At 46.4% G+C, this 26,521-nt stretch overlaps 2 protein-coding genes and 1 long non-coding RNA gene across 19 annotated transcripts in view; 2 read left to right on the forward strand and 1 right to left on the reverse strand.

Moving 5' to 3' along the window:
* Positions 1–24: 24 nt before the first annotated feature.
* On the forward strand, positions 25–16,216 carry KARS1 (lysyl-tRNA synthetase 1). Of its 3 annotated transcripts, none has more exons than XM_003355743.4 (15): positions 25–112; positions 2,318–2,497; positions 4,642–4,801; positions 5,644–5,809; positions 8,942–9,035; positions 9,383–9,569; positions 9,656–9,781; positions 11,590–11,709; positions 12,880–13,042; positions 13,153–13,326; positions 13,486–13,571; positions 13,901–13,986; positions 14,567–14,693; positions 15,320–15,463; positions 15,938–16,216. In XM_003355743.4, the coding sequence occupies exons 2-15, from the start codon at positions 2,352–2,354 to the stop codon at positions 16,034–16,036; spliced, it is 1,878 nt and encodes a 625-aa protein (XP_003355791.2). In that variant the 5' UTR covers positions 25–112; positions 2,318–2,351; the 3' UTR covers positions 16,037–16,216. The 3 variants fall into 3 exon arrangements, with proteins under 3 accessions (XP_003355791.2, XP_084815687.1, XP_003126904.3); XM_084959561.1 differs by lacking the exon at positions 2,318–2,497 and adding an exon at positions 6,506–6,583 and having other exon boundaries at positions 5,644–6,223; positions 7,545–9,035; XM_003126856.4 differs by lacking the exon at positions 2,318–2,497.
* LOC146402202 (uncharacterized) lies at positions 12,605–18,739 on the reverse strand. The gene is made up of 2 exons (XR_014805452.1): positions 18,648–18,739; positions 12,605–17,447 (listed from the first exon to the last, which is right to left on the reverse strand). It is a non-coding gene; the product is annotated as an uncharacterized LOC146402202 (long non-coding RNA).
* Positions 18,740–18,839: 100 nt separating this feature from the next.
* Positions 18,840–26,521, forward strand: part of ADAT1 (adenosine deaminase tRNA specific 1) — a 33,183-nt gene continuing 25,501 nt past the window's right edge. For 3 of the 15 annotated variants that reach the window (XM_084959562.1, XM_021093767.2, XM_005664333.4), the window contains exons 1-5: positions 18,840–18,969; positions 22,137–22,327; positions 22,597–22,665; positions 23,623–23,677; positions 24,284–24,414. In XM_084959562.1, coding sequence (XP_084815688.1) covers positions 18,932–18,969; positions 22,137–22,327; positions 22,597–22,665; positions 23,623–23,677; positions 24,284–24,414 — 484 coding nt within the window. In that variant the 5' untranslated portion in view covers positions 18,840–18,931. Of the gene's footprint in view, positions 21,670–21,708; positions 21,835–22,136; positions 22,328–22,596; positions 22,666–23,622; positions 23,678–24,283; positions 24,415–26,521 lie in introns of those variants that run through there. The other 12 variants (XM_084959563.1, XM_021093768.2, XM_005664335.4 and 9 more) reach the window with 9 other exon arrangements.

A 26,521-nucleotide genomic window follows, 5' to 3' on the forward strand; every position in this document is an offset into this window, starting at 1 on the left:
GAAAATCGCCCTACGAGTCTCATCCTCTTTAGGTCCGGCCCTCGGGGAAGATGGCTGCGGTACAGGCGGCTGAAGTTAAAGTGGACGGCGCCGAGCCGAAACTGAGCAAAAAGTAAGTGTCGATGCGGGTCGTTAAAACCTTTGCGATCGGAGAGTCTGGACTAAGAAGTACCTCGAGGCTTCGGCCGTGGCGGCTGTGCTTGGGGCCTTCCTGCCGGCTCTCGTGGGTACCCACATGCAGGAACGTAGCCCCTACGCCCTGAACTACATCCCCCAGGATGCCCGAGGGCCCGCGCTGACCGCGTCCTTCCTCGCCGTCGTACTCCTGGAGTGAGAGTATGCGGAGAATTGGGAGGCGACAGAGAAAAGGGAAAATTACTTCTCCCCTTTGCTCCCCCTTGAGAAATGCGTTATTATTGAGCCACGCCCCAATAAGGAAATTGGAGAAATGTTAAATACCCTAGTTTTTCAGAAAGACCTTCAAATTGTCCTTGGCCTAGCCAAAGCCACTGTGAACCTTTAGTATTAAAAAGATCAGTTTTTCAACTGTGTTGTGCACCTATCCGTATGAGTTACTCAAAGGATCTGTGATTATTGAATAAATCACCAGTGTCCAGCAGTAGGGACTGTCAGCCGGATATACCAAGCTGCACTCAGCATTGCTGGATGTATCTTTGGTGATCACCCCAAGTCCCTGGAGTATGAAAGTACTTATAAATAAAGATTAGCTGCCTTTTTCACTGGCTGTGTCTTTTGTTCTCTGAATACTGCACTCCTTCTCAACCAAAGTTCTTCATAAAACATGAGCAATGATTGAGTGACTATTTCCTCAGTACTCCCAAGTCTAGTACATAAATACAGTGCTCTTCCAGTTGCAAGGAGAAAAGTTAGTTTAGTGTATGTAATGACTGCTTTAGCATTCAGGCAGTTAGAGCTGACGTTTCCTTTTGTGTCTCTGGGTTTACGCTTCACATATTCTAGGGAAATGAGAAAGGAAATATGTAAGCTTTTGGTTTGATGGCACCCTAATAACGTTGTTTGAAGAGTGACCAATAGATCTTTGTAAAAGTTTGGAACCTGGTCTTGAACTTCTGCCTTGAGGAAGATTGAACTTTGATCCCGTTACGTCAGTAATTGAATATTAGAGTTATAAATCATAGATGCCTCCTAAGTAAAAACTCCAGTTGAGTGTGTAATTTTAGGGTAAACTGAGGAAACTGGCCAGTTCCTTTCTGCTGACTTCTTAGATTAATTACAGCAGTCACTTTTTAAAGCATCTTTTTTTGTGTGTTGGGCACTGTGCTAGAATATTAGACTTTAATCTCAATGATAACCTTGTAAGGAAGGTGTTAATATCCATTTTTCAGTTTAATAAACTGAAGCTCTGGTGATTATATACATTGCTGAAATTTGCATGACTAAAGTTTTGTCCGCCATGGATTCAAAGCTCTGGAGCAAATAATCTAAAATCAGGTCTGCAAATTCTACAGCCCATGCTCATTATCCTGACTGTATCATACCTCCTCCTGTGTCTAAAAGAATCTGCTATTGATGTATATTTCTCTAATGGGCTGAAATTGTTTATGGCTAACATTTCCTTCTGTTTCTTAATTGTTCTTGGAACTTCCTTGATCTGAATCTTTAGTGAACACCCCTGTATGCCAGTTATTTTTCTCCAAGTTTAAAAACAGACGGCTGCCTGCCAGGTGACTCATTCCTAAATGAAGGGCCAAATTTATTTTAATGAAATCAAGAACATAGTTCCTGTCATTCTGTTGCCTTCCAGTGTTAATGTATAAACATAATATAATCTACGACTCATCTGAAATTCTTTCCTCCTTGTTCCTAGAGCTCCAAACAAGTCTTCTCGTTGACATGATTGCTTTTGTGTGGTTTGTTTTTAGCTTCGTCCAGAGTTTGCAGTTGATGGTGATATTTTATGTGCTTCCCATTGCCATCTTTGTGGCCAGGTGTTTAATCTCCAAGAGAGAAACCACGTGTCAGGGGCTTGTCTCCTATTTTCTAGAGTGTTGTGATCATTTCTGCCCGTAAACTGTTAATTGACCTGCTTTTGACTTTTGTCCCCAGATAGGCACCTTTTTACCATAGCCGGGACTAAGACTGTTATCAGTTAGAGTTGCAGCACAGTGTTAGAGGGTTGCTGTCAGTTGAGAGGGTAGAATGGAAAATGGGACGTTAAAAGATTGTGCGACCTCCGCCCGCACCACCACCACCCAACCCTTAAGAGTAGGAGTGCTGCTTGGGGGTATGTGTACTGTCTGTCCATCTGACACCACCTCTCTGTGTTTCCTGTTAGGTGGTGGTAATCATTAGTTCCAGGGTATTCTACCATGTTGACGCAAGCTGCTGTAAGGCTGGTTAGGGGGTCCCTGCGCCAAACCTCCTGGGCACAGTGGGGGCAGAGGGAGCTGCGCCTGTATCAACTTGCCCCTTTCACAACGATTCACAAGGACAAGCCACTTTCTGATAAAAGAAGGTTGGTGCCAATTACCTTCTTTATTGCTCTGGGAGCAAAAATCCTTCCCTTATTTAGTTTCTTATCTGTTAAGCTTCTGGTTGAGTCCTTAGATTTGTTGCTAAGGAAACAGCCCTGCTACCCACCAAAACCAATAGTCTTTTCTCCTTTTCTCTTTAATAAATTCAGAGTCTCACTCCTTGGGGTCTTGAGATGACTTTTAGGTCTTATTGTAAAACAGTGCTGAAAACAAAACCTTAGTATGAATAAAGAATTTCTAATGCAGGTTATTTTCCCTTCTCTGTCTTTCTGGAATTTGCTCCTGAGATTAATTTGGTTTCTAGTCTTAGTTCTCATCCCTAGGACCTTTTTATGGTTGTTTTGATGATTTAAAGAGCAACACCTGGTTGACTAGAAAGCGGATTTATTATGTTAACTCCAGGAGGAACCAGATAGGCTTAGGTGCCCCCTGACTGCAATACAGCACGTAAGCCCAGCACACTGTTCTGGAAAGGTGGCTGCACATCTGCTACAAAATAGTTTCTCTCCAGACAGAGGCACCTACTTTAAGTCCCTCTGAGTCAGATTTCTTACTGAAAAGGTAATCACTTCAAATCTCCAGTTAAGTTTTTATTAATTGAGCTTTTCTAAACTCATAGTTAACAATGTGCCCTGACACCAAACGAAATGCAACCATGCATGACTAAGGATCCTTTGCCATGGTTCATTATTATTAAATACTCATTCAGTTAACACTGGTGACTTGGAAGAATGATCAATTCTATTTGAATAATGAGGGTATCCCTCTCTATCCAAATTTGGTTTCTGGATTTAGATCGGAAGATTTCAAGTCACTTAAACCAAGTTGTACACATCGCTTGAGTTTTTGAGTCTCGGGTGACAAGTATCAAGAGTTTGGATAGTGAGAGATTTGACCAGAAATGTATCCACATCCGTTAAGTTTCTTTCCTGGTGGAGGTGGAGAGTGAAGGGTCAACATAGTGAGAGACGCCTAGAATAGTTCACATTTGCGTGCTTCCTAAAATGTGAGGAGCAGGATCTTCTACGTACATCATCTCAGTCCTCACACCAACATCTGGGGAGAAGAGTGTCTTACTGTTTCTCAGATGGGGAGAAATTAAGTCACTTGCCCAAGGTCACATAATTGGTAGGTGCGTGTGTCAGCTTTTAGTGCCCAAATAGTCTGAGTCCAAAGATGGTATGTTATCCCCTATTCCCTGCTGCTTCGTATGCTTTTGCATCCAGTTTGTTGTCCAAGTCAGGCTTGACAGAGGAGAGTGAGGCCATTGCTGAGGGCCACTGTCCACGCACGGATAGATGCTGAGGGAGAGACTGGCAGTGGAGCGTCTTTGAACTTGGAAGAGCCACCTCTCCCTCAGCCGACCCCAGACCAACCCACTCCCTGGGGGAGGGGAGAGAAGACAAAGCTCGAGATGTTGCCTTTTCACCCTGGGGGGTCTGTGCAGAGGTTATCAGACAGCTAAGATTCAGTCCTCGCCCTCAGGGAGCTTCCAAACCTAATAGGCTTTTCTCAAGCTGTTCTTGCCGATTTGCTGGAAAACCTTTTTTTCCTGTTCTGAATATAAACTAATATGTAGGATTTTCTTTGTCCTCTCGTGTCTTGATTTTAGTTGGGACCTAATGCCAGACTGGGAAAAAGACTTTTTGAAAAAGATCTTTCACATCTTTATTCTAAGTTTATTTTTTTCTTTGTGTCTTTCACATTTGGAGTTTACTGACTAAGACACTAGCAGTGGGTGTAGACTGGGCAAGAGCGTTTCCCCAGGCTGTTCGTGGTTTTGATAAACATCTATGGGGCAGGAGTTCCCTTTGTGGCTTAGCAGTTAACAAGCCCGACTAGGATCCATGAGGATGTGGGTTCGATCCCTGGCCATGCTCAGTGGGTGAAGGATCCAACATTGTGGTGAGCTGTGGTGTAGACCCCAGATGCAGCTCAGATCTGGGGTTGGTGTGGCTGTAGCGTAGGCCAGCAGCTATAGCTCCGATTCAACCCCTAGCCTGGGAACCTCCATATGCCACAGGTGTGGCCCTAAAAAGCCAAAAAAAAAAAAAGTGTCTACCTGGCAGAACATAGAGGACACTTTAGGCACCTGTCACATTGAACATTTTCATCTTCCCAACAGTGAGCTAAAGAGACGCCTTAAAGCTGAGAAGAAAATAGCAGAGAAGGAGGCCAAGCAGAAGGAGCTCAGTGAGAAACAGCTAAGCCAGGCCACCACTGCTGCCACCAACCACACCACTGACAATGGCGTTGCTGCGGAGGAGGAGAGCCTGGACCCAAATGTGAGTCCTCGGGACCACCGCCCCGGCTGGCCACAGGGAAGCTTCTGATGAGGCTTATGGCAGAGTCCATGAGGCCAGACAGCAGGAAGGACCAGTGGCTAAGGAGGTGGATGAGAGTGGGCCCACCTCTCCATCTGGTTAAAGGCACAGACCCTGCGTGTTTTCTTATCCACTACTTGCAGACATTTGGGAGAATCCAGTACTTCCAGGTAGGCTAGCTGGGCCTTAGAGCAACTCAGAGAAAACGTCTCCCTAACGGTGAGCTTGGGTTTACTTTAGCCCACACATTGGCCAACTGTGGCCCACAGGCCAAATCCACCACTCCCCCACCCCTCCTCCCTGGTTTTATAAGTAAAATTGTGTTGGGACGCAGCCATGCCCACTCATTTACATATGTCTACGGCTGCTTTCACACTGCAGTCGAGTAGTTGCATCAAAGTTTGCTGCCCCCTGATAGAGAATATTCCCTTTTCACACCCTCTAGGCCCGTGGGCTGCTTTGGGGGAAAGTCTGGTATGTGGCCAGGGGAAGGAAAGTAGGCTGATAACTAACTCGCCATGCAGATGCATCCTTGAAAGTGGTAACAGGACCACCTGCACTAGTTAAACTTAAGCAGAAATCAGATTGTTCCTTTTGTTGAGTCTTGCATTTTGGGATTCTGGCCTTTATTCCCAGCTGTGGATCTGGCCACCCTGTATATTTAAGTGCAAACCTCACCCTTTATCCATTCCTTTGATTTCAAGGATGCAGAGGGCTTGGTTAGAGAAACCTGGCTATGCTAGTCTGACCAGGCTCAACTTCTCAAAAGCTCATTTTGTTCTGCTTTGTTTTGTTTCGAATAGCAATACTTCAAAATCCGCAGCCAGGCAGTGCACCAACTGAAGGTCAGTGGGGAAGACCCATACCCACACAAGTTCCACGTCGACATCTCGCTCACTCACTTCATCGAAGAATACAGTCACCTGCAGCCTGGGGACCACCTGACTGACATCACCTTAAAGGTGGCAGGTAGGAAGAGGCCCTGGTGCTTTGGGAACTGGCCTCTCCAGTTGCACAGAGGAAGGTCTGGGATGGTCTGGCTCTCAAGTAGCTTGTGTCGGAGGCTCCACTACTAGGAATGGTGCCAATAGGTCTGTTCACAGAAAGAGCAGCCCTAAGGCACGAGATCACATTCCAGCGGTGATGCCACGGAGGAAGGGGGCATTCTTTGTGGGGAACTCCTAGCCTGATGCTGCTATTGTTTCATAGTCTTTTTTAAGGCCTTCTTTTCATCAGTGGGAGCCATGGCGCTAAGCTCCTTGAAATTCCAACCTGTATTCTGAGACTGCTTTACACTATTAGGCTATATTTCTAGAAAGCTGTTATTTTGGAGTTTAATATCTCGTGTGGAATCTTCTCCTTAATTTAAAAAATAACTAGAGAGTTCCCGTCGTGGCTCAGTGGTTAACAAATCCGACTAGGAACCATGAGGTTGTGGGTTCAATCCCTGGCCTTGCTCGGTGGGTTGAGGATCCGGCGTCGCCGTGAGTTGTGGTGTAGGTTGCAGATGCGGCTTGGATCCTGCGTTGCTGTGGCTCTGGTGTAGGCCGGTGGCTGCGGCTCCAATTCAACCCCTAGTCTGGGAACCTCCATATGCCACGGGAGTTGCCCAAGAAATGGCAAAAAAAATGACAAAAAAAATAAAAATAAATAAAAAATAACTAGGAGTTCCTGTTGTGGCTTAGAAAGTTACAAACCTGACTAGTATCCGTGAGGATTGGGTTTAATCTCTGGTCCCACTCAGTGGATTAAGGATCTGGCATTGCTGTGGCTGTGGCTTAGGCCAGCAGCTGCAGCTTTGACTTGACCCCAAGCCTGGGAACTTCCGTATGCTGCAAGTGAGGCCCTGAAAAAGCCCAAAAAAAAAACACCTAAATCCTGTTTTTGATTAACACCCCCCACATACAAAAAATAATAATAATAAAACTGTTGGAGAAAATTTAGAATGTTGAAACATTCAGAGAGGCAAAGAGAGAAGTTTAATGACCTATATATATATAATTCTACCACCTAGGGAGAACCCCTGCTTTAAAGTGCCCTTTGGATGTCTTTTTCCTTATAAAGTCCAGTCATTTTACCAAAATAGGTGCTTTTCTTTTCCCCCTTTTTTTCTTTTTACAGCCGAACCTGCAATATATGGAAGTTCCCATGCTACGGGTTGAATCCGAGCTGCAGCTGCCAGCCTACACCACAGCTCATGGCAACGCCAGATCCTTAACCTACTGAGCAGGACCAGGGATTGAACCTGCATCCTCATGGATGCTAGTCAGGTTCATTACCACTAAGCCACAACAGGAACTCCCTAAAATATATCCTGATGGTAGTTATTCTGGGTCAGGATTCTTAGGTACACAGTGTGCCGCTTAAATAGGTATTTTCAACAAGTCTTTTTTTTTTTTAAGGATCTTTTTCTTGAATATAATCTTTTTTGTATTTATTATGTTTCTTGCTTAAGTTTACCCCTGAGACTCCTTTTATCTTTATGTTGTATCTCTGCTTCATTTCAATATTTTTTTGTCACTTTCTCAAATTCTGTCTTTTTACACCTTTTTTTGTTTGTTTTTTGGGTTTGGGTTTGGGTTTTGGTTTTGTTGTTGTTGTTGTTGTTGTTTGTTTGTTTTTTGTTTTTTTAGGGTGGTGCAGTATATGGATGTTCCCAGGCTAAGGGTTGAATCAGAGCTGCAGCTGCTAGCCTACACCACAGCAACGTGGAATCCGAGCCAGGTCTCTGAACTATACCACAGCTCCCAGCAACACCAGTTCCTTAACCCACTGAGCGAGGCCAGGGATTGAACCTGCATCCTTATGGCTACTAGTTGGGTTTGTTACTGCTGAGCCACAGTGGGAACTCCTACACTTTGATTTTTAAATTTTATCTTCCTTTCCACTTTGTTTTTTTTTTTTTCTTCAGGCATTATTTGTTGTATTTATTCACTTTTATTTCCTTCTAGTTTAGGCTTCATTTCTGAGATGACTTTTCATTTCATTTCTGATTTTTTTCATTTATCACCTCATTTCTTAGTTTTTCTAATTCTAACTTGTGTTCTTTCATGTCATGTGTCATATCTTTAATGTCCCTCAGCTCATGAAATGGGATTTTTCTGTTTTTCCAAACATGTCTTTCTCGGGTGCTTTCATTGTCTGAAAAGACATTATTCTCTCTTGCTCTCTCTTTTGGCCAGGCCACAGTAGTGACAATGCTGGATCCTTAACCACTAGGCCACCAGGGAACTCCAGGTGTAGAGAGTTCTTGGTGGCTACACGAAAGCATTTCATCCCCTAGTCCTTCCTAGAGAAGTGCACTCTGCTCCCCTCTGTGACAGTAGGCAGGCCCCCTCCCAGTCTCAGCTGCTGTCCTCCACCCAGCCACGTTTCCCAGTGAGTACCTATGGCTTTTAGGGACTGTAGGGAGACTTCTTCTCACGCTCACTGCTTCCCTCAGCTTCTTCCTGTGTGGGGGCTCTTGGGGCCCTTAGTGGTTTGCCCCATTGCTTGTATTTAGGGATTCTTGGGAATATCTTCCCACACAATTTTGTTGTAAATTTTGTCCATGGCTTTTTGGCCTTGCCAATCTAGTTGTGCAGTCTTTTTTTTTTTTCTGGGCCTGGGGGGCGGGGGGTGGTGCCGTGCTGTGGCATATGGAGTTCCCAGGCCAGGGATTGAGCCAGGGCTGAGACCTGCACCACAGCTGCAGCTACATCAGATCCCCAACCCACTGCTGGGCAGGGCCAGGGATCAAAGCCGTGTCCCTGCCGCTGCAGAGGTACCGTCAGTCTCATTGTGCCACAGTGGGAACTCCCCTGCGCTCTGTTTTTGTGTGAGCATTTAGGAAGATCCAGAAACCATGCTGCCTCCAGAACTCCAGGAACCCAGTGAACACCTTTAAAAAGCCAGATCTTCCTGCATATCTATCTTTAACTGCTTTGAATTGGGGTCCAGCGTTGTCATGAAGAAAAAGATAGGGCTTAGGCCTTGGGTTAAAATCAAGTTGTTCTGGTTTATGCCCTCCCTGGATGTAAAAGATAGGAGAAAACTTTCTTAGCACTGATTTTATGAAACAGCTTCTGGTTCTGTCAGTATTTTTGCTGTTTTTTTCTCTAGGTAGGATCCATGCCAAAAGAGCTTCTGGGGGTAAGCTCATCTTCTATGACCTTCGAGGAGAGGGGGTCAAGTTGCAAGTCATGGCCAATTCCAGGTATGTAGAAATAATCCAGTTATGGGCCTTTGTAGGCCCAGAGCAACAAGACTGGGGACAGAGGCCCACTTAGTCTTCTTTTCCCATTGGAATTTAAAGTTAGAGGAGGTAGCATATGGTTGGGAAAATAAAAAGGCCATCTGGTCACCTGGAGAATAAGGACTCCTCTCAGCTATGCAGCAGTCAGTTATGTAGCAGTTACTTTTTAACAGTTGACATTGAACCTGAGATTCTTCTTGGGCTCACATTAACTAGGTATTGACAGTTTATTGAGGGTTCCAAAGTAAACCCGGGGCCACTTCTAATTTGGGATTTTGTCTACTGAATTACATTTTCCTTTCATTCAGGAATTATAAATCAGAAGAAGAATTTGTTCGTATCAATAACAAACTGCGCCGGGGCGACATAATTGGAGTTCAGGGCAATCCTGGGAAAACCAAGAAGGGTGAGCTGAGCATCATTCCCTATGAGATCACACTCCTGTCTCCTTGCTTGCACATGTTACCTCATCTTCACTTTGGCCTCAAGGACAAGGTAAGCGCTCGTGGCCTCCTGGCTCTGCTTTGTGGTACCAGTGAATCAGACGCCTCAGTGATTTCTGTCGGTTACTTTTGATTTAGGAAACACGGTATCGTCAGCGATACTTGGACTTGATCCTGAATGACTTCGTGAGGCAGAAATTTATCATCCGCTCCAAGATCATCACATACATAAGAAGTTTCTTGGATGCACTGGGATTCCTAGAGGTGATGGAGAGCTCTTAGCCGACAGGATGAGCTGCTTTGCTGTGCTTGCCTCCTGCTCTTCCTTCCCTTCCCTCCCTTCTCCACAGGCATCTCCTGTGTCAGTATCCTTCATGCTCAGTGTCTTTGTTTTACCTTGTTTAGAGCCCTGATTAGGAAGGTAGGACCAGAGTTCTAAGATAATAAAGTGTGAGTATAGGACCATCCATGTGCTAACAATGCCATGTTCAATGTCTTCTCAACTCATCTTGCCTTTTTCTTTTCTTTTCTTTCCTTTTTTTTCTTTTTAGGGCCTCACCCGTGGCATACGGAAGTTCCTAGTCTAGAGGTCGAATCAGAGCTGCAGCTGCAGGCCTGTGCCACGGCCACACTAGACCCAAGCCATGTCTGCAGTAGCACAAGTTTGATCCCAGGCCTGGGAACGTCCCTGTGCCATGAGTGCAGCACCCCCCACACCCTCCCAAAAAATTAGTTTTGGAGTTTTCTCTGTGGCACAGCAGGTTAGGGATCCAGCATTGTCATTGCAGAGGCTTGTGTTGCTGCTGTGGTGCAGGTTTGATCCCTGGCCCGGGAACTTCCACATGCCATGGTGCAACCAAAAAAGAAGAAAAAATGGTTTTCTTAATTTTTATTTAACTCTAGAAAATGTTTAGGAAAATTTTAAGAGCAAAAATGTTTTTTTAATATTTTCTAATTATATGAGAAAGGTGAGTACATGTTATGGCAAAACAGATCCTAACAATAAAGGAGTTCTCTAGTGGCCTAGTGGTCAAGGATCCGGCATTGGCAGTGCTGTGGCTTGGGTCTGATCCCTGGCCCGGGAACTTCCACATGCCTTGGGCACCGCCGAAAGAAAGAAGGAACTAGAAGCAAAGCTAAAAGCCTCCACCTTTTCATTTTTCCAGCTAATTTCTCTCTCCAAACTTGAATTTGAATATGTATCCTTCCTCGCCATTTACTCTGCATATATACATTGCTTGTTTAGATGCGCGTGTGTGGGTGTGTGTTTTGGATGGATTTTATTTTTTGCCTTAAACATAAATGAAGTCACATTGTATGTATCATAATAGACGGGCTTTCTCCACACATACTTCCCCAAAATATGAATATTCTGGGCCCTTTGCATGTCTGTGTGTGTGTATTTATTTTTAATGCTGCATAATTATTTCCCCTATTCATAGTTTAAGTTTCTGATTTTCTCCTGTAATGTTTCAGTGAACATCTGTACCAGTTTTTCTATAGGATGGGTTTCTAGAATAAGTCAAAGGATATAACCAGTTATGTTTTTAATAAATACCTCAAATTGAACTCAAGAAAGGCTCTACCCAGGAGTTCCCATAATGGCTCAGTGGCTCAGTAGTATCCATGAGGATGCGGGTTCGATCCCTGGCCTTGCTGAGTGGGTTAAGGATCCCGCTTTGCTGTGGCTGTGGTGTAGGCCAGCAACTATAGCTCCAATTCGACCCCTAGCCTGGGAATCTCCATGTGCTGCTGGTGCAGTCCTAAGACAAAAAGACACCAAAAAAAAAAAAAAAACTACCCATTTAGAATCCCACTTAACACCTTGTGAAAACTTACGGTGTTATGTTAAAGATGTTTGGTATTAATAGGAAGAGACACTAGAAAATGGAGCTATCTCTACTTTTTTGTCGAGTCAAGTAGACAACAAAGTACCCGTTACTACTGAACTTAATTTTTACTTGGGGCTATAACAGGCTTAGACTCTGTCGCATGTAAAGCATGAGCCATCCCCAAGGCCTCTAGTTTGAGGACCTCTGTCTGAAAACTAACTGTTCTTCTCTGTCTTTTAGATTGAAACTCCCATGATGAACATCATCCCAGGGGGAGCTGTGGCCAAGCCTTTTATCACCTACCACAATGAGCTGGACATGAATTTATACATGAGAATTGCTCCAGAGCTCTACCATAAGGTAATCCGTAACATGATGCCCTGTGTCTTTAAGAAGCTGAAAGCTGGGAAACCATTGGCTAGACAGGTGCAGACAGAAATAAGAGGAACTGTGAGGGTAGAACAGCCGGGAATGCGTTCTCATTTGTCAGGCTTGTGAGTGTTTACATTTCTAGAATTCCTCCACAAGATCAGCAGGACTTACAGGTAGGGGGCAAAGGGATTGTCTTTCCGAGCTGTACAGCTCCTCCTTCCATACTTTGGTTGCCATAATACTTTTAAGTTTATACTCCTCTTTAGATTAACTCTGATTTTAGTCTTTTGTAGAAGAGTTGAGTCTGTCTAGAAGTTGGAAACATCTTCAAATCACCAGACTAAATATCAAAAATAGTCATTTAAGATTCTTAGTCGCAGGAGTTCCTGGTGACCTACCAGTTAAGGATCTTGCATTGTCAGTTCTATGGCTTGGGTTTGATCCTTGGCCCAGGGACCTTCCTTTTTTTTTTTTTTTTTTTTTTTTTTTTTGTCTTTTTGCCATTTCTTGGGCCGCTCCCTCAGCATAGGGAGGTTCCCAGGCTAGGGGTCTAATAGGAGCTGTACCTGCCAGCCTACGCTGGAGCCACAGCAATGTGGGATCCGAGCCGCATCTGCAACCTACACCACAGCTCACGGCAACGCCAGATCCTTAACCCACTGAGCAAGGCCAGGGATCAAACATGCAACCTCCTGGTTCCTAGTCGGATTCGTCCACCACTGAGCCATGACAGGAACTCCCCAGGGACCTTCTATATACTGTGGGTGCAGCCAAAAACAAAAAGAGTCTTTTTTTTTTTTTTTTTTTCTTTAAGGGAAAAAAAGATTTTCCAAATATTCCTACCTAAAAAAAAAAAAAAAAAAATTAGCTGCAGACAGTAGAACCTGTTATAACTAGTATTTAAGCAAAATTAAAATGCACTCAAATGTATCTGAAGCTCACAGTTTCCAGAAGGATCAGAGAATGAGGCTTGGAGACCCCACCACAAGGAATGACTGAGTCCTCTATCACTGGGCTGCAGAACCCAGACAGTTACCACAGCTCATACCTGAAAGCATCCCCCGAGCAGTGAAAACCGAGTTACAGCTTTCGAGGACAGTTTCTCAAGCTAGTGAGATAAGATGAGCCGCCGTGACCATGGCCATGTGTCGTTACTAGATGCTGGTGGTCGGTGGTATTGACCGGGTGTATGAAATTGGACGCCAGTTCCGGAATGAAGGAATCGATTTGACTCACAATCCCGAGTTCACCACCTGTGAGTTCTACATGGCCTATGCGGACTATCACGATCTCATGGAAATCACAGAGAAGATGGTTTCAGGTGAAGCCCTCCTGCTCCCTGTGTCTTCCACGCCTGTCCGAAGGGCTGGCACGCGGCTCTCACGTGGACGTCCTGTGGGCCCCGCTTTCAATGACGGGTTTCTTTCCCAGGGATGGTGAAGCACATTACAGGCAGTTACAAGGTTACCTACCATCCAGATGGCCCAGAGGGTCAAGCCTATGAGATTGACTTCACGCCCCCGTTCCGGAAAATCAGCATGGTGGAAGAGCTTGAGAAAGCCCTGGGAATGAAGCTGCCGGACACTAACCTCTTTGAAACGGAAGGTAAAGTGATGCGCGCGCTGCTCTGCTGTAGGGCCTGCCTTCCTTTTCAGCTCTGAGTTAGATGAGGTCGGGACTAGAATGTCCCCTGCTCTTCTCTTTGTGTACTTTTTAAGGGGTGGTATGATGTCTTCTGTCCTAAGGTGTACATTCGTATTACAGAAACTCGCAAAATTCTTGACGATATCTGTGTGGCAAAAGCCGTGGAATGCCCTCCACCCCGGACCACAGCCAGGCTCCTTGATAAGGTGAAAGGCCATGCACCTCCAGTACATGCCCTCATCCAGTGGTAACACCCCCTGCTCCCGTGAAGGTGAACTCCGCTTAGAGAACCTCTACAGCTTCGCAGGAAGGCTCTAAACAGAGAGGGGAGGGGACAGGTTTGAATTCCTGCTCTCCTCAGCTCTGTGTCAAATAGTTTCGTGTGTTCCTTCAGTTAATCTTTACCAGTCACTGAGAAGCTTGGGCCCCTAGAGCAGCAGTGGGGAGGAGCGGGGTCCTCTTCCACCAAGAGTGAAACGGTGATCAAAATGCCACTGAGAAGGGACCCCTAGCTCTGCTTTGCTTTCTCCTTAAGCTTGTCGGCGAGTTCCTGGAAGTAACGTGCATCAATCCTACATTCATCTGTGATCACCCGCAGATAATGAGCCCTCTGGCCAAATGGTAAGATACAGCGTGCTGTTTCAGTTACCTACTGCTGCATCATCTCAGGACTTAGCCACCTGAAACAACGATGTATTCTCAAGAGTTTGTGGGTTCACTGGGTGGTCTTTCTGCTCTGTGTGCTGTTGGTTTGGGTAACTCAAGTGGCTTTTTTCAGCTGGGAACTTTGCCAAGATGCCCTGCTTCTTCACATGGGGCCTCTCTGGCAGCGCGGCCAGGGCTTCCTTTCACGGTGACTGGAAGTGTTCCCCAAGAATAAATCCCGGTGTACAAACGCACATCAAGCCTCTGCTGATTTCCCTTGACGCGAGCAAGTCACACGGGCGGGCTTGAGTCCAGGAGGCGTGGTTCAGTGTATGGGTGTCCCGCACGGGTCTGCTGTGAAGATCGTTAAAGCTTCCTGGTCTCCAGCCCGCCTCACTAATGTGTCACATGAGTTGGTGCCAAGGAATGCACGCAGGTTTCAGGTCACAATCACTGACCCTTGTGAGTCACCTAGAATTCAGGAATTCTTGTGTTCGTACCAGATGTTCTTAGCGAACCTGCGTATTCAGCCTCTCCTCTGGTCTCCTGTCCCCAGGCACCGCTCTAAAGAGGGTCTGACCGAACGCTTTGAGCTCTTTGTCATGAAAAAGGAAATATGCAACGCCTACACGGAGCTGAATGACCCTGTGCGACAGCGGCAGCTTTTTGAAGAACAGGCCAAGGTAAGGAAGGAGCGTGTGTGTCCCCTCACCAGACAATAGCGCCCTTACCCCTGGTCTTGCTGCAACTCCCGGTGACTTGAATAGAAATGAAAGATGCAGCCACAGGCTTGACTGGAGGAAGTCACATTTCAAGATGGAAAGCTCGACTGGTTTTGGCGCTAGGATTTCTCCAGAAATGGAGCTTGGCATAATTGTCTGTGTGGGGAGTGTGGCACTTGTCTTGACAGGGACATCATTTTTCCTTAGATACCACATTTAACGAGGTGGCATGGGCATGAGAAGACAAAGCGCCCCTGGGCTGCCTGCACTAGCCCTGCCACTGAGGGGTCGTTTCAGGAAGTGGGAGAAAAAGATGTTGGCAATTAGCAGTCTCTGAACATCAGTTTCACTGGACTCGCAAAGCCCCAGGCGCTGGAGGGGTTTTCATTTCACAGGGAAAGTTGCATGTGTTCATTGGTCCTGACCTCCAGGTCTTTGAAAGAAATGGCTCCATGCTGGAGTTTCTGGGAAACCAGTCCCCAGCAGGTGCGGAGCCTTCAGAGCATCCCTGGAAGGGCCGTGCCTCTGAACGCTTCAGCGTGCTCACTCGCTCACAGAGAGAGTGCCACTGCGTGGTTCTCTTCTAGGCCAAGGCCGCTGGCGATGATGAGGCTATGTTCATAGACGAAACCTTCTGCACCGCCCTGGAATATGGGCTGCCCCCCACAGGTGGCTGGGGCATGGGCATCGACCGCGTCACTATGTTTCTCACGGACTCCAATAACATCAAGGTACAGGCCACCCTGAAGGCGCGCGCTGTGTGGGAGGCCAGGGGGAGGGGCAGGCAGAGCCCTGACACACAGCCACACAGGATGGGGGTCATCTGACTTGACAGCATCTGGGGGTTTTCTGCTTGAGGCAGGAGAAATACTAATTGTGTTTCTTGAGGCTCCAAGGAACACCCTAAGCCGTTGACATGCATATCTCGCTTAAGTCAGCCTGTGACATGCAGAAACTTGCTATCCCAGGTTTATAGGTGAGGAAGTAAATCATAATTGAAGGGAAGCTCTCTGTTTATTCTTTCTTTGACGTCATGCCCTGGGCAGTGCGTGCCTTTCTGCTCTTCCATCCACTGTAACTGAGAGGGACCAAATTGAAAGAACACAGATCTCTGGATTTTGGTGCCAGCAGTAACCAGGGATAAAAGGAATGGGTAGATAGCTGGAGGAAAGGGCTGCTGCTTATCAGAATGCATTCTCCTGTAGGAAGTGCTTCTGTTTCCCGCCATGAAACCTGAAGACAAGAAGGAGAATGTAACCGCCACTGACGCGGCGGAGAACACAGCACCTGGCACGTCTGTCTAGAAAACAGTGATGGCACGTCACACGACATGGACATCGTCGCTGCGTCTCTGCCCAAGGACCTCAAGGGATTTCCCGTGTGTGGCTGTTTGGCTGTCATGGTCCACTTTAGCCACCAGAAGAGGGAAGAGGAATTAAGAATTCCTTTTTACTCCTTGTTACCAAATAAACCATTTGTCTCTACTCCTGTCTCATCACTCTTTACCTTTGGAATGTCATCTTATTGCCAGGAAAGCTGGCTAATGAAGGTTTAGGATTATAGCACTGTATTCATTCACCAGATTTATATAATGTCCAGCCATTATTCTAAGGAGATGGGAGGCACAGCAGGGAACAAAAGCCAAGTTCCTGCTTTCATGGAATTTATATTTTCTTTAGGGGTAGGGGCTGGGTGTGAAAAGCTACTAACAAGAAACAAGTAAATCCTTATTTCTGGTAGTGATGCATACTAAGAAGAAAAATACGGCAGGGAGAGGGGACAGGCGCTATTTTATAAAGAGGTGGATGTGGGCAGTGCTCCTTACGCGATCACGGAAGACCTCTTCTAGCGGAGACCAGAAAGATCTAAGTGGCACAGCATGATCCAGACTAAAGGGCTGCACTTTTGGGGAACAGCAAAGGGGTCTGGTATGGCCAAAGAGGAATAAGATCAGTGAGGTGCCAGATTTAGGGGTGAGAGGCGAAGCCATCGGAGGGTTTTGAGCACTATTGTCTTAGCATGTGGAAGGCAAGACAAAGGGAGACATGCAGCTGTGGGCTGAGGTGAGATGATGGGTTAGCCTTGGGAGGTAGTGGTAAGTGATGGAGGCGCTTATGCATCGGTGGACTTTGTCTTCTTGAGGTCAGCAGAATGCTGCTGGAATGTGGGTTTTAGGAAAAGGAATCAAAATGATTTCATGGTTTGGGGCCTGACCAACTAGAAAGTAGAGTCGTCACTGACTTGAAATGGAAAAATAGTGCAGGTTTGAGAAAAGCAGGTTTGAATGGTTTTGTGATATGCCTGTTAGACAGTGGGTGGGGAAGAGTGGGGAAGGTTTTCACTTTCTGCTCAGTTCAGCTGCCCTAAGCATGTGACTAGGGCCTGCTGGTAAAACAGAGCCCGTAACACAGGGAGGCAGCTGGGGTAACTCTTCCCCAATGAGTCTGACAACAAAAGACTTGTCTTTGGCATCTCAGCAAAACCTCTGGGAGCATCTTTGTGTACTTTCACAGAGCAGGTGTCTACTGCGGTTGGTAAAATGATCTAAGCACACCAAACTACCTAACAGGAAACAACTTCAGAGCATGCTGAGCATCTCAATCTTTGCTGGTGTTAAAGCACAGACTCCAGAAGCACTTGGTAGTGGTGGTTACATGACGAGGTGGTATCTCAAGAAACACTTCTATGGCACATCCTTCAGCGAGGTGCTGTTAACTAAAAAAAAACAATCATCTCACCAAAGGAGGGGGTGTGGGGTCAAGATAAGGGACTGGACTTCTGGCAACACTGTACCATCAATGTGGACCACTGGAAAGGCAACAAGGATTAATGAGGAGCTGTTTAGGGAGTTCCCGTCGTGGCTCAGCAGTTAAAGAGTGCAACTAGTATCCATGAGGACATGGGTTCCATCCCTGGCCTCGCTCAGTGGGTTAAGGATCTGGCATTGCCATGAGCCGTGGTGTAGTTCACAGAGTGGCTCAGATCCTGTGTTGCCGTGGCTTTGGCGTAGGCCGGTGGCTACAGCTCCAATTTGACCCCTAGACTGGGAAATTCCATATGCCAAGGGTGCAATCCTAAAAAGACAAAAAAAAAAAGCTGTTTAGTAGTAGACTAGAGCAGAGCCAGCTGTCTGGCCTCAAGAATGCCAGGGATAGAGAAGAAATGAAGCAGCTGTAGACATCTTATCTGTGGCATTTGGCAAGAAAAATGACAAATACCTCCTTAAACAGCTGAAGGCTCACAATTTGCTAACTGCTGTATGGGGGTGAACAAAAACAAGCATGGTCCCAAGTTCTAGACTTGTAGGAGAGAGAGGAAGAGCAAGGTCCTTATCCTTGGAGGAAGCCTGTGGCCCTTTTCCTGTGATCTAGGGAGAAGGATGGGGTCAATTAAGTTGCACTCCTCTAGCATTTGAGAGAACTAACTCTCTCATCATTAGGAACTGAGTTAAAAACAAAAACAAAAACAACAAAAAAAAAACTGCTGAGTGATACAGGCTTCTGAAATGTCCAAACAGCTATACTACCTATTTTTGGCAAACCGAAGGTTTTAGACTGGCACTGTCCAATACAGTACCCAACGGCCATACTATTGAGCATTTGAAATGTGGCTGGTCAGAACTGAGATATAAAATACACACCAGTTTTCTTAAGTTAGTGTAAAAAAACGTAAAATAAGTGAACATTTTTATTAAATATTGATTACTCGTTGAAATATGTTGGATAACCTGGGTTAAAATATATGGTTAAAATTAATTTCACCTTTTCTTTTGACTTTTTAAAATATAGCGCCTAGAACATTTTAAATTACATGTCTGGCTCGAATTATATTTCTACTGGACAGACCTGTTTTAGACAAAAATTCAAACTAGTGTTCCAACATACAACCTCATTCTTCCGTACGAATCTATCTTACCGGGGAATCAGCCTCCCTGAGCCCATTACATCTGTATCTACGCACAGCAGCGGAAATCGACGGACTCTTAAGGATCCACCCTGCAGCCCCTTGGCTCCGGCCCCTGGAGGACTACAAGGGCCAGCGTGCACTGCGTGCCTCGGGAACAGGCTTGGAAGGGCCGCCTCATTGTGACGTCACGTCCGCTGCGCCGCGCGGCCTTCTTCCTCCCTTCGAGAGCGCGTGTCGAGGAGGTGGGAGGGCGGTGTCCGTGAGCGGTTGCGGTCGTGGGGCCGAGGGCGCACATGATAGGGAGGGCCCTGGGGCTCCCGGGGAAGATGCTGTAGGTCTGACTTTCTCGACCCCTTTTTGTGTGGGAAGTGGATGTTGCGAACCTTCCCCCGCACCCAGCGGCGTGTCTGGTGGGAAAATGCGGCTCCTTTCATGCTGACATCCCTGCGCCGACTGCGACTGCTGCGGACGAGCGCGGGGCGCGTGACCCGGGGGTTGCATTCCGCATAACTCAAGCGGGCAGGCGTGCACGTTGTCCCTGCTGCGCGGGCCTGGAGTTACCCATACCTGGCCGAATGGGCCTCTCCCTGGGCCTCTGGAGGGTGTTGAGGAGGGGAGGCTAAGGAAAGTAGGCGTCCCTTCCAACCTCGCTAAAGCCTTTTCCCCAGACAGCCTTCCGGACTTGAATTTTCTTTCAAAAGGAAGTGGGTTTTTAAACTTTTTGCCGCTGTTAAAACATGCCGCCTCGTGGGCAAAGAAGTGCATGTCTAACTAAACTGTTGTTTCATATGAAGAAATTATTCAAGTTCTAGGAGAGAATAGTGGACGCAGTACAGCAAAACATTTATTCATTTCCGCTACTGGGCACGCTCCTCCAGACTCAACTCTGAATAAGGTGGTGATACAGTTTTGAGCCGCTGTATCGTAGGGAGTCAGCGTTTCTTCTAGCAAGTTGTCTTTGGCTGTTATGATTTGTGATGCGTGCCTCTGGTTTAATTTCAGTTTGGTGCCAGAGTATCTGCCTTCATAAAGTATACTGCCTTGTATGTCCCCTCTGCCCCTGAAATGAGAGAGAAATCCCTTCTAAATGGAGGATTCTGGGCTCGCCCATGCTTTTCTTTTGCTCAGAGAGATACAAGACTTAGGCTGGTTCTCTGACTTTAAAGTCGTAATTTATGTCAGTGCCTTCCGGATTCTTGTTTTAAATCACTGTGGTCTGATTTACCGTGACCATTTATTGAAATAACAGGCCTGCACATCCGAACTGGTAAATTATAAACTGAGGCATATTAGAACTTTTATGAGTTTATTTGAGCAAAAATCCTTTCCAATCAGGCACAAGCTAAGTGGAAGTAGTTAGGAGCCCTCTGCAGACAGGAGCCAAGGTAGAAACTGATGTAGCATAAGTGCAGAAGCAAGAAAAGAAATTGTTTAGATCTTGGTTTGCTTAGATAGACCACCACAGCATTAGAGTCTCTTCAGTCTGATGGCCTCCTTGTTTAATTAGTTTAACAGGATAGGAGCAAGGGGCTCCTTGTAGATAAATCATTTGTCTGCTATATACACTATGGCTCAACAGAGCCTTTTTTTTTTTTTTAAACACTTGACTTTGTCCATCGCCATCTGATCTCATTTTCTCCTAAGAATCTTTTCATATATTTGAATCCAAATGAAGTCATTGAATGAGCATCAGTAGAGTCAAGAGTGGGAAAGTTTCTATCGAACTATTCTAGACCTCTTTTAGGTCAGCTCTGCTTTCTGGTTTTATGTGTCCATTACTTTTTCACTGCCTTTCAAGGAGCTCAAGGCAAAGCAGTCAGGAAAATCAAATGTTCTTTTTTGTAAGATTAATCTCAGTTGAAGAGTTCCCTTGTGGCAGAGGGGGTTAAGGATCTGGTGTTGTCATTGCAGCAGCTTGGGTCGCTGCTGTGGCACGGCTTCCACCCCTGGCCCAGGAACTTTACATGCTGTGGGTGTAGCCAAAAATAAAAATAAAATCTCAGTTGCTATTAATTATGCTCAACATTGTACCAGTTGCTCTTTTTGTTTGTTGTTTGTTTGTATTCTTAGGGCCACAGCCAAGGCATATGGAATTTCCCAAGCTAGGGGTCAAATCGGAACTGCAGCTGCCAGCCTACACCACAGCCACAGCAACACCAGATCTGAGACACATCTGTGACCTACACCACAGTTCACGGCAACGCCGGATCCTTAAACTACTGAGCAGGGCCCGGATCGAACCCTTGTCCTCATGGATACTAGTTGGGTTCCCCACCACTGAGCCACAATGGGAACTCTGTAATTGCTTTTTAAAAATTTTTATTAAAGTATAGTTGATTTACAATTTTGTGACCAATTGCTTTTTATAAATTTTAAGCCCCTTGATAACTCCAGTGCTACTGTCTCTGTTTCTTTTTTTTTTTTTTTTTTGTCTTTTTGCTATTTCTTGGGCCGCTCCCGCGGCATATGGAGGTTCCCAGGCTAGAGGTCGAATCGGAGCTGTAGCCACCGGCCTACACCAGAGCCACGGCAACGCCGGATCCTTAACCCACTGAGCAAGGGCAGGGACCGAACCCGCAACCTCATGGTTCCTAGTCGGATTCGTTAACCACTGCGCCACGATGGGAACTCCTGTTTCTTTTTTTTAATGTCCACACCTGTTCATATGGAAGTTCCCAGGCCAAGAGTTGAATCCAAGCCAAAGCTTTGACCTGCACATTTGCAGCAATTCCAGATCCTTTAACCCACTGTGCCAGACTGGGGATCAAACTCGCACCTCCACATCAGCCCGAGCTGCTGCAATCAGGTTCTTACTCTCTGCCACAGCGAAAACTCCTGTCTCTATTTTAGCACATGAGGAAACAGACCCAGAGGAGGTTAAGTAATCTACCCAATATTGCACAGTTAATTTGTAGAAAAAAATAACAGGGTTAGAATCCAGAAAGGGTCGTTCCAAAGTCCTCACTCTAAGAACACTTGACTGGTGAGAAACCTCTAGGCTCTGTCACTTCTCCCCTTTATGTCATAATAGGTAAGAGAAATTAAAGTGTTGCTTTCCTGATGGGGGCACCAGTAGAGAGTTACTGGAGAGAGCTAAAGAACCAACCTGCTGTGGGGGAAAGGAGAGAAAAAAACTTTCTGGAAAAAAAAAAAAAAAAGATGGAAAAGCTCTTTCTCCCCAGAAAGATAAACTTTGGTGAGGTTCCATCCAAAGCAAGTTGAGGTCTGCAGCCTTTTCCATGCTGTTTCCAAATGAAAATTGGAGTAGCAAGGAGCCTTCTCCCTCCTATGCTTTCCTTTTGAGTAGTTTCTTCGATCTTTTCGTTAAAGATGAAAAAGGGGCAGAGAGGTAATAGGAAACAGTATACTGAGTTCCTAAGAGAAGCCTCAGTATGATGGTGGATGGGCTACATCTGCATGCCTGTTGAAGCACTGGTGCGGGGACTGTAGCATCTTGCATTGCTTCTTTCTGTCCTGACGGTTCTGGGTTTTGCTCAGGGCCTCAGCACTAGCTCACACCATGTGGACGGCGGATGAGATTGCACGGCTGTGTTACGAGCACTATGGGAGCAGGCTGCCCAAGCAAGGGAAGCCTGAGCCCAACCGTGAGTGGACGCTGCTCGCAGCCGTGGTGAAGATACAACCTGCAGCTGACCAGGTCTGCGACTGCCCTGACAGACCCGTGCAAGGTGAGACCTTTTCTCCCCGGCAACGCTCCCTTTCCCTGTCAGGGGTGGTAGGCCCTTTGGTGGCTGGATGTAAACCTCGGTGATGGTTCCGCTGCTCCCCGCCAGGTGGCGTGGTACCACTGGTGGCCAGAGATGGCCCTGCTGGAACTCCAGTCCTCAGGTGGGTTAGCCAACTGACCCGAGAACCCTCAGGAGGAAGGTGAGGTCTTGCTAAACCTGCCGACCATTCAGATTCCGAGAGCTCACTTGATTTGTTTTTTTCCCCTCAGTGACAAAAGAAGTTGTCTCAATGGGAACAGGAACCAAATGCATAGGCCAGTCCAAAATGAGGAAGAGCGGTAAGCCCAGATGGGGTCTAAACAGGGCCTGTTAGGGAACTTTCGAACGTGGTGGCTGTGTCACCCACTCCTCTTCTTGTCAGAGCAAAGGGGCTGTATCGCTGAGCTGGCTCACCTTTGGTTCCCACGGGCTGTCACTCCAGTTGGAAGGATGAACTCATTTAGAGAATGGAAATAAGCTGTGGAAGCAAAGGCTGCCAGGAACATCTTTCTGAGTGGATTGGAAGTTGGCCAGTCTTTTCATGCTCAAGCCCAAAGTTCCCTGGGCTTAACCATTCCGTATCACATCTAAAACCCCACAAAGCGATCTTGAATTAAGTGAAAATTCTGAAAGACTGTGGAAAACCCTTAGGAGTCTGGCATCTTTGCCTTCATCGATGCCGTTTAACAGATTCCTGCTCCAGTTTGCTTCCCTTATTTTCCTAGCCTCGCCTCCTGGTTATGAGGAAGCTGTTCCAGGACGAGAGTTGATTGAATTTGATGGAATTGTATTACCATAAGCACAAGTTTGGTTCCAGGGTACAAAAGATCTGGACCCCTATCCTCCAGATAAAGATTTCCCTATAAATCAGAAGTTCTCAGCTAGGGGAGATTTTGCCCCCAGAGGCTATTTGGCAATGTCTGGAGATATTTTTGATCGTCAAAACTGGGGAGAGGGGCGTATGCTGCTGGTATGTAGCGAGTAGAGGCCAGGAATGCTGCTAAACATCCTATGACGCACAGGATAGAGCCCCCCTACAACAAAGGATTTTTCAACCCAGAATGTCAGTAGTGCAGAGGTGAGGAAACCCTGCTGCAAATGCTTTGCCATTAGTGATGGTGATACTCTGTGGCAAAGCCCTCCAGGGGCTCTGTGTGGTCATTCTAGATGCTGGAGGAGCTGCTGCGTTGTGCTTCTAGGAACCAGGGCCTCTTCAGTTTCCATATGTCTTCATTAGTGTCCTGTCTTTGCCACAGGAGACATCCTCAATGATAGCCATGCCGAGGTCATAGCCAGAAGAAGTTTCCAGAGGTAAAAACACATCCCCAGAGTCTCATTTGGGTAGGGGCCCCAGAATTTGCATTTCTTTTTTTTTTTTTTTTTTCTTTTTTGGCCTCACAGGCAGCAAATGGAAGTTCCCGGGCAAGGGATCAAATCCAAGCCACAGCTCGGACCTACGCCACAGCTCTGGCAATGCCTGATCCTTAGCCCACTGTACCACAGCAGGAACTCTTGCATGTCTAACACACTCCCAGATGTTACTGATTACATCTGTTTCTGAACCACACTTAAAATAGTGCTGGTCTAGACAGTGGTTCTCATACTTGATTGTGCGTCAGAATCAACCATAGGGTTTGTTAAAACCCACATTGCCGGGCCCACCCCCCGAGATTCAGATTCAGCAGGTCCAGGTGGAAACTGAGAAGTTGCCTTTCTAGTAAATTCCAGCTAATACTAATGCGACTGGTTCAAGGGCCACACTTTGAGAGTCACTGGTCTAAACCGTTCTCCTAGTTCAAAACTGCTCCCAGTCCCATTGATCTAGAATATTTGCTTCTTAGTAATCACCCAGCCAGAGTCTCTCCCTTTACCGCAGAGACTGGTTGTTCATTCTGATGGCCTCCTACATCCCATTAGGTACCTCCTCCATCAGCTGCACTTGGCGGTCACTCTGAAGGAGGGTAGCATCTTTGTCCCAGGAACTCAGAGAGGACTGTGGAAACTCAGACCAGACACCTTGTTTGTGTTTTTCTCCAGCCATACACCCTGTAAGTATATTCGAGTCTTTGGATTCATGTGACAGTGTCTACTTCCTTATTGTTGTCTTACCCATAGATAGATTTCTCAAAAAAAAAAAAAAAAAAATTGGCTGAAGTGTAGCTACAACCAGTAACAAGGCCTTTTTGTGAACAGGCCAGTGTGTCTAATCACTTTTGTACAAGGGAAAGTGGGGGAAGCTTCACTCGTAACATTTATTCAGTTCTCAGTTCCCAGTCCGATTAAGGAAGCTCAGAGTTGAAACCTCACAAAGCCTGGAACCAACACTAGGGCCTAGAAGTCCGAAGCCCTGAGTTCTGTAGTGATTTTTCCTGAAACTCGTTTCACTCGGTCAGCATATATTTTCTGCTACTCATCAGGCACATGTGGTATACTGGGTGTGTAGCACTGAGTGAGGCTGGTCCCTTGTGGCCTTCCTTGTGGTGCAGGGGATTAAGGAGCTGGTGGTGTCACTGTGCTGGCTCAGTCGCTGCTATGGCATGGGTTCAGTCCCTGGCCTAGGAACTTCCACATGCCGCAGGCTCAGCCAAAAAAAAAAAACAAAAACTGGTCCCTCACTTACCTTTTCCTAGGAGATGTAGACAGTGGTTGTTGAGGTAAATTTTGGTGAGTTATAAGGGGATGTTCAGGTGCCGTGGATGCATTAGGCAGCAAGATCAGACCTGGCCAAGGAAATCATTTCTGTCCTTTGTCTTTCTGTCTTGAAAACTGAGAAAAATTTCTACCCTCAGTAGACAACAACTCAAGGATGGTCATAAAATTTCTCCACCCTAAACGTTTGAAATAAGGATATAAGATTTTTCTCCTGAGTATTAAACTTTAAAACTAGCATATGCAATTAGAGCAGGTGGGAAATCACTCTTACAAGACAATAATCGAAGATCATAATTCAGATAAAAAACATAATAAATTGGGAGTTCCTGTTGTGGCACAGCAGAAATGAATCCAACTAGTATCAGTGAGGATGTGGGTTCCCTGGCCTCTCGGTGGGTTAAGGATCCGACGTTGCCGTGAGCTGTGGTGTTGGTCGAAGACGTGGCTTGGATCTGGCGTTGCTGTGGCATAGGTGGGCAGCTGTAGCTCCGATTTGACCCTTAGCCTGGGAATCCCCATATGTGGCGGGTGCAGCCCCCCAAAAAAGAGCAAAACAAAAAGCTATTTCTTTAGATTTTAAGGTTATGAGATTAATTTTTTTTTTTTTGTCTTTTCAGGGCTGTGCCCGAGGCATATGGAAGTTCCCAGCTAGGGGTCTAATTGGAGCTGTGGCCTCCAGCCTATGCCACAGCCGCAGCAAAGCCAGATCAGAGCCACGTCTGCGACCTACACCACAGCTCACGGCAACGCCGGATCCCTAATCCACTGAGCAAGGCCAGGGATCGAACCTTCGTCCTTGTGGATACTGGTCAGATTCATTTCCGCTGAGCCACAGCGGGAACTCTGATGTATCTTTTAAATAATGACTAATGAGAGTTTTAAGGACCTTACTTGAGGGAATAAAAAGTCAGCAATCCTCTCTTGATCTTAAAATTTTCTGGAAATGTTACTGGTCTGTGAAATCAAAATCTAGATCCATCGCACTCACTCCCTGGGCCATGGCTAATCTTTTCCAGTCTGATGTCCACCCCTGGTTTGCAATGTGCCTGTCTAGCTCCCTGGGCGTTTATTCCTCATTACTTATTGATAAGACGGTGCCTGAGTTCGCTACCTCAGACACGTCCTTGGGAGTTGTAGCAGCGTGAGTCAGCCTTTCGAGTTCAGGAAACCGTCAAGATCACATCGCCGAGCTTCAGGGTGGGAGGTGGGCCCCGGCGAATTCTCCAAAGTCACTGTCACCTCGGGAGGTCTCTGGAAGCCCGCCAGCCGCCTCTCTGACAACACTCCCACTTCTGCATCTCTTGCCTTTCTCACTCTTAGATTATAAAGGCCGCAGATGCATGACTTTAGAAAAGCAACGCGCATCATGTTAGAGTTTGAAGAAGTAGCTCCCTTCTCAAGGGGAAGCTGCCTTTTACTGATACCTGGTTTTCTCAGCGTCTCTGTAGACACAGAGTAGGTCAGAAATCTCTGAACAAGCACAGGGAAACGGCAGTTGTGTCG

Source organism: Sus scrofa, chromosome 6 (genome assembly GCF_054392235.1).
Source record: "Sus scrofa isolate SSC_HxYL_T2T_F1_AM1 chromosome 6, Sscrofa_HxYL_maternal_Yorkshire_Landrace_v2.0, whole genome shotgun sequence".
In the NCBI taxonomy this organism is placed as follows: Eukaryota; Metazoa; Chordata; class Mammalia; order Artiodactyla; family Suidae; genus Sus; species Sus scrofa.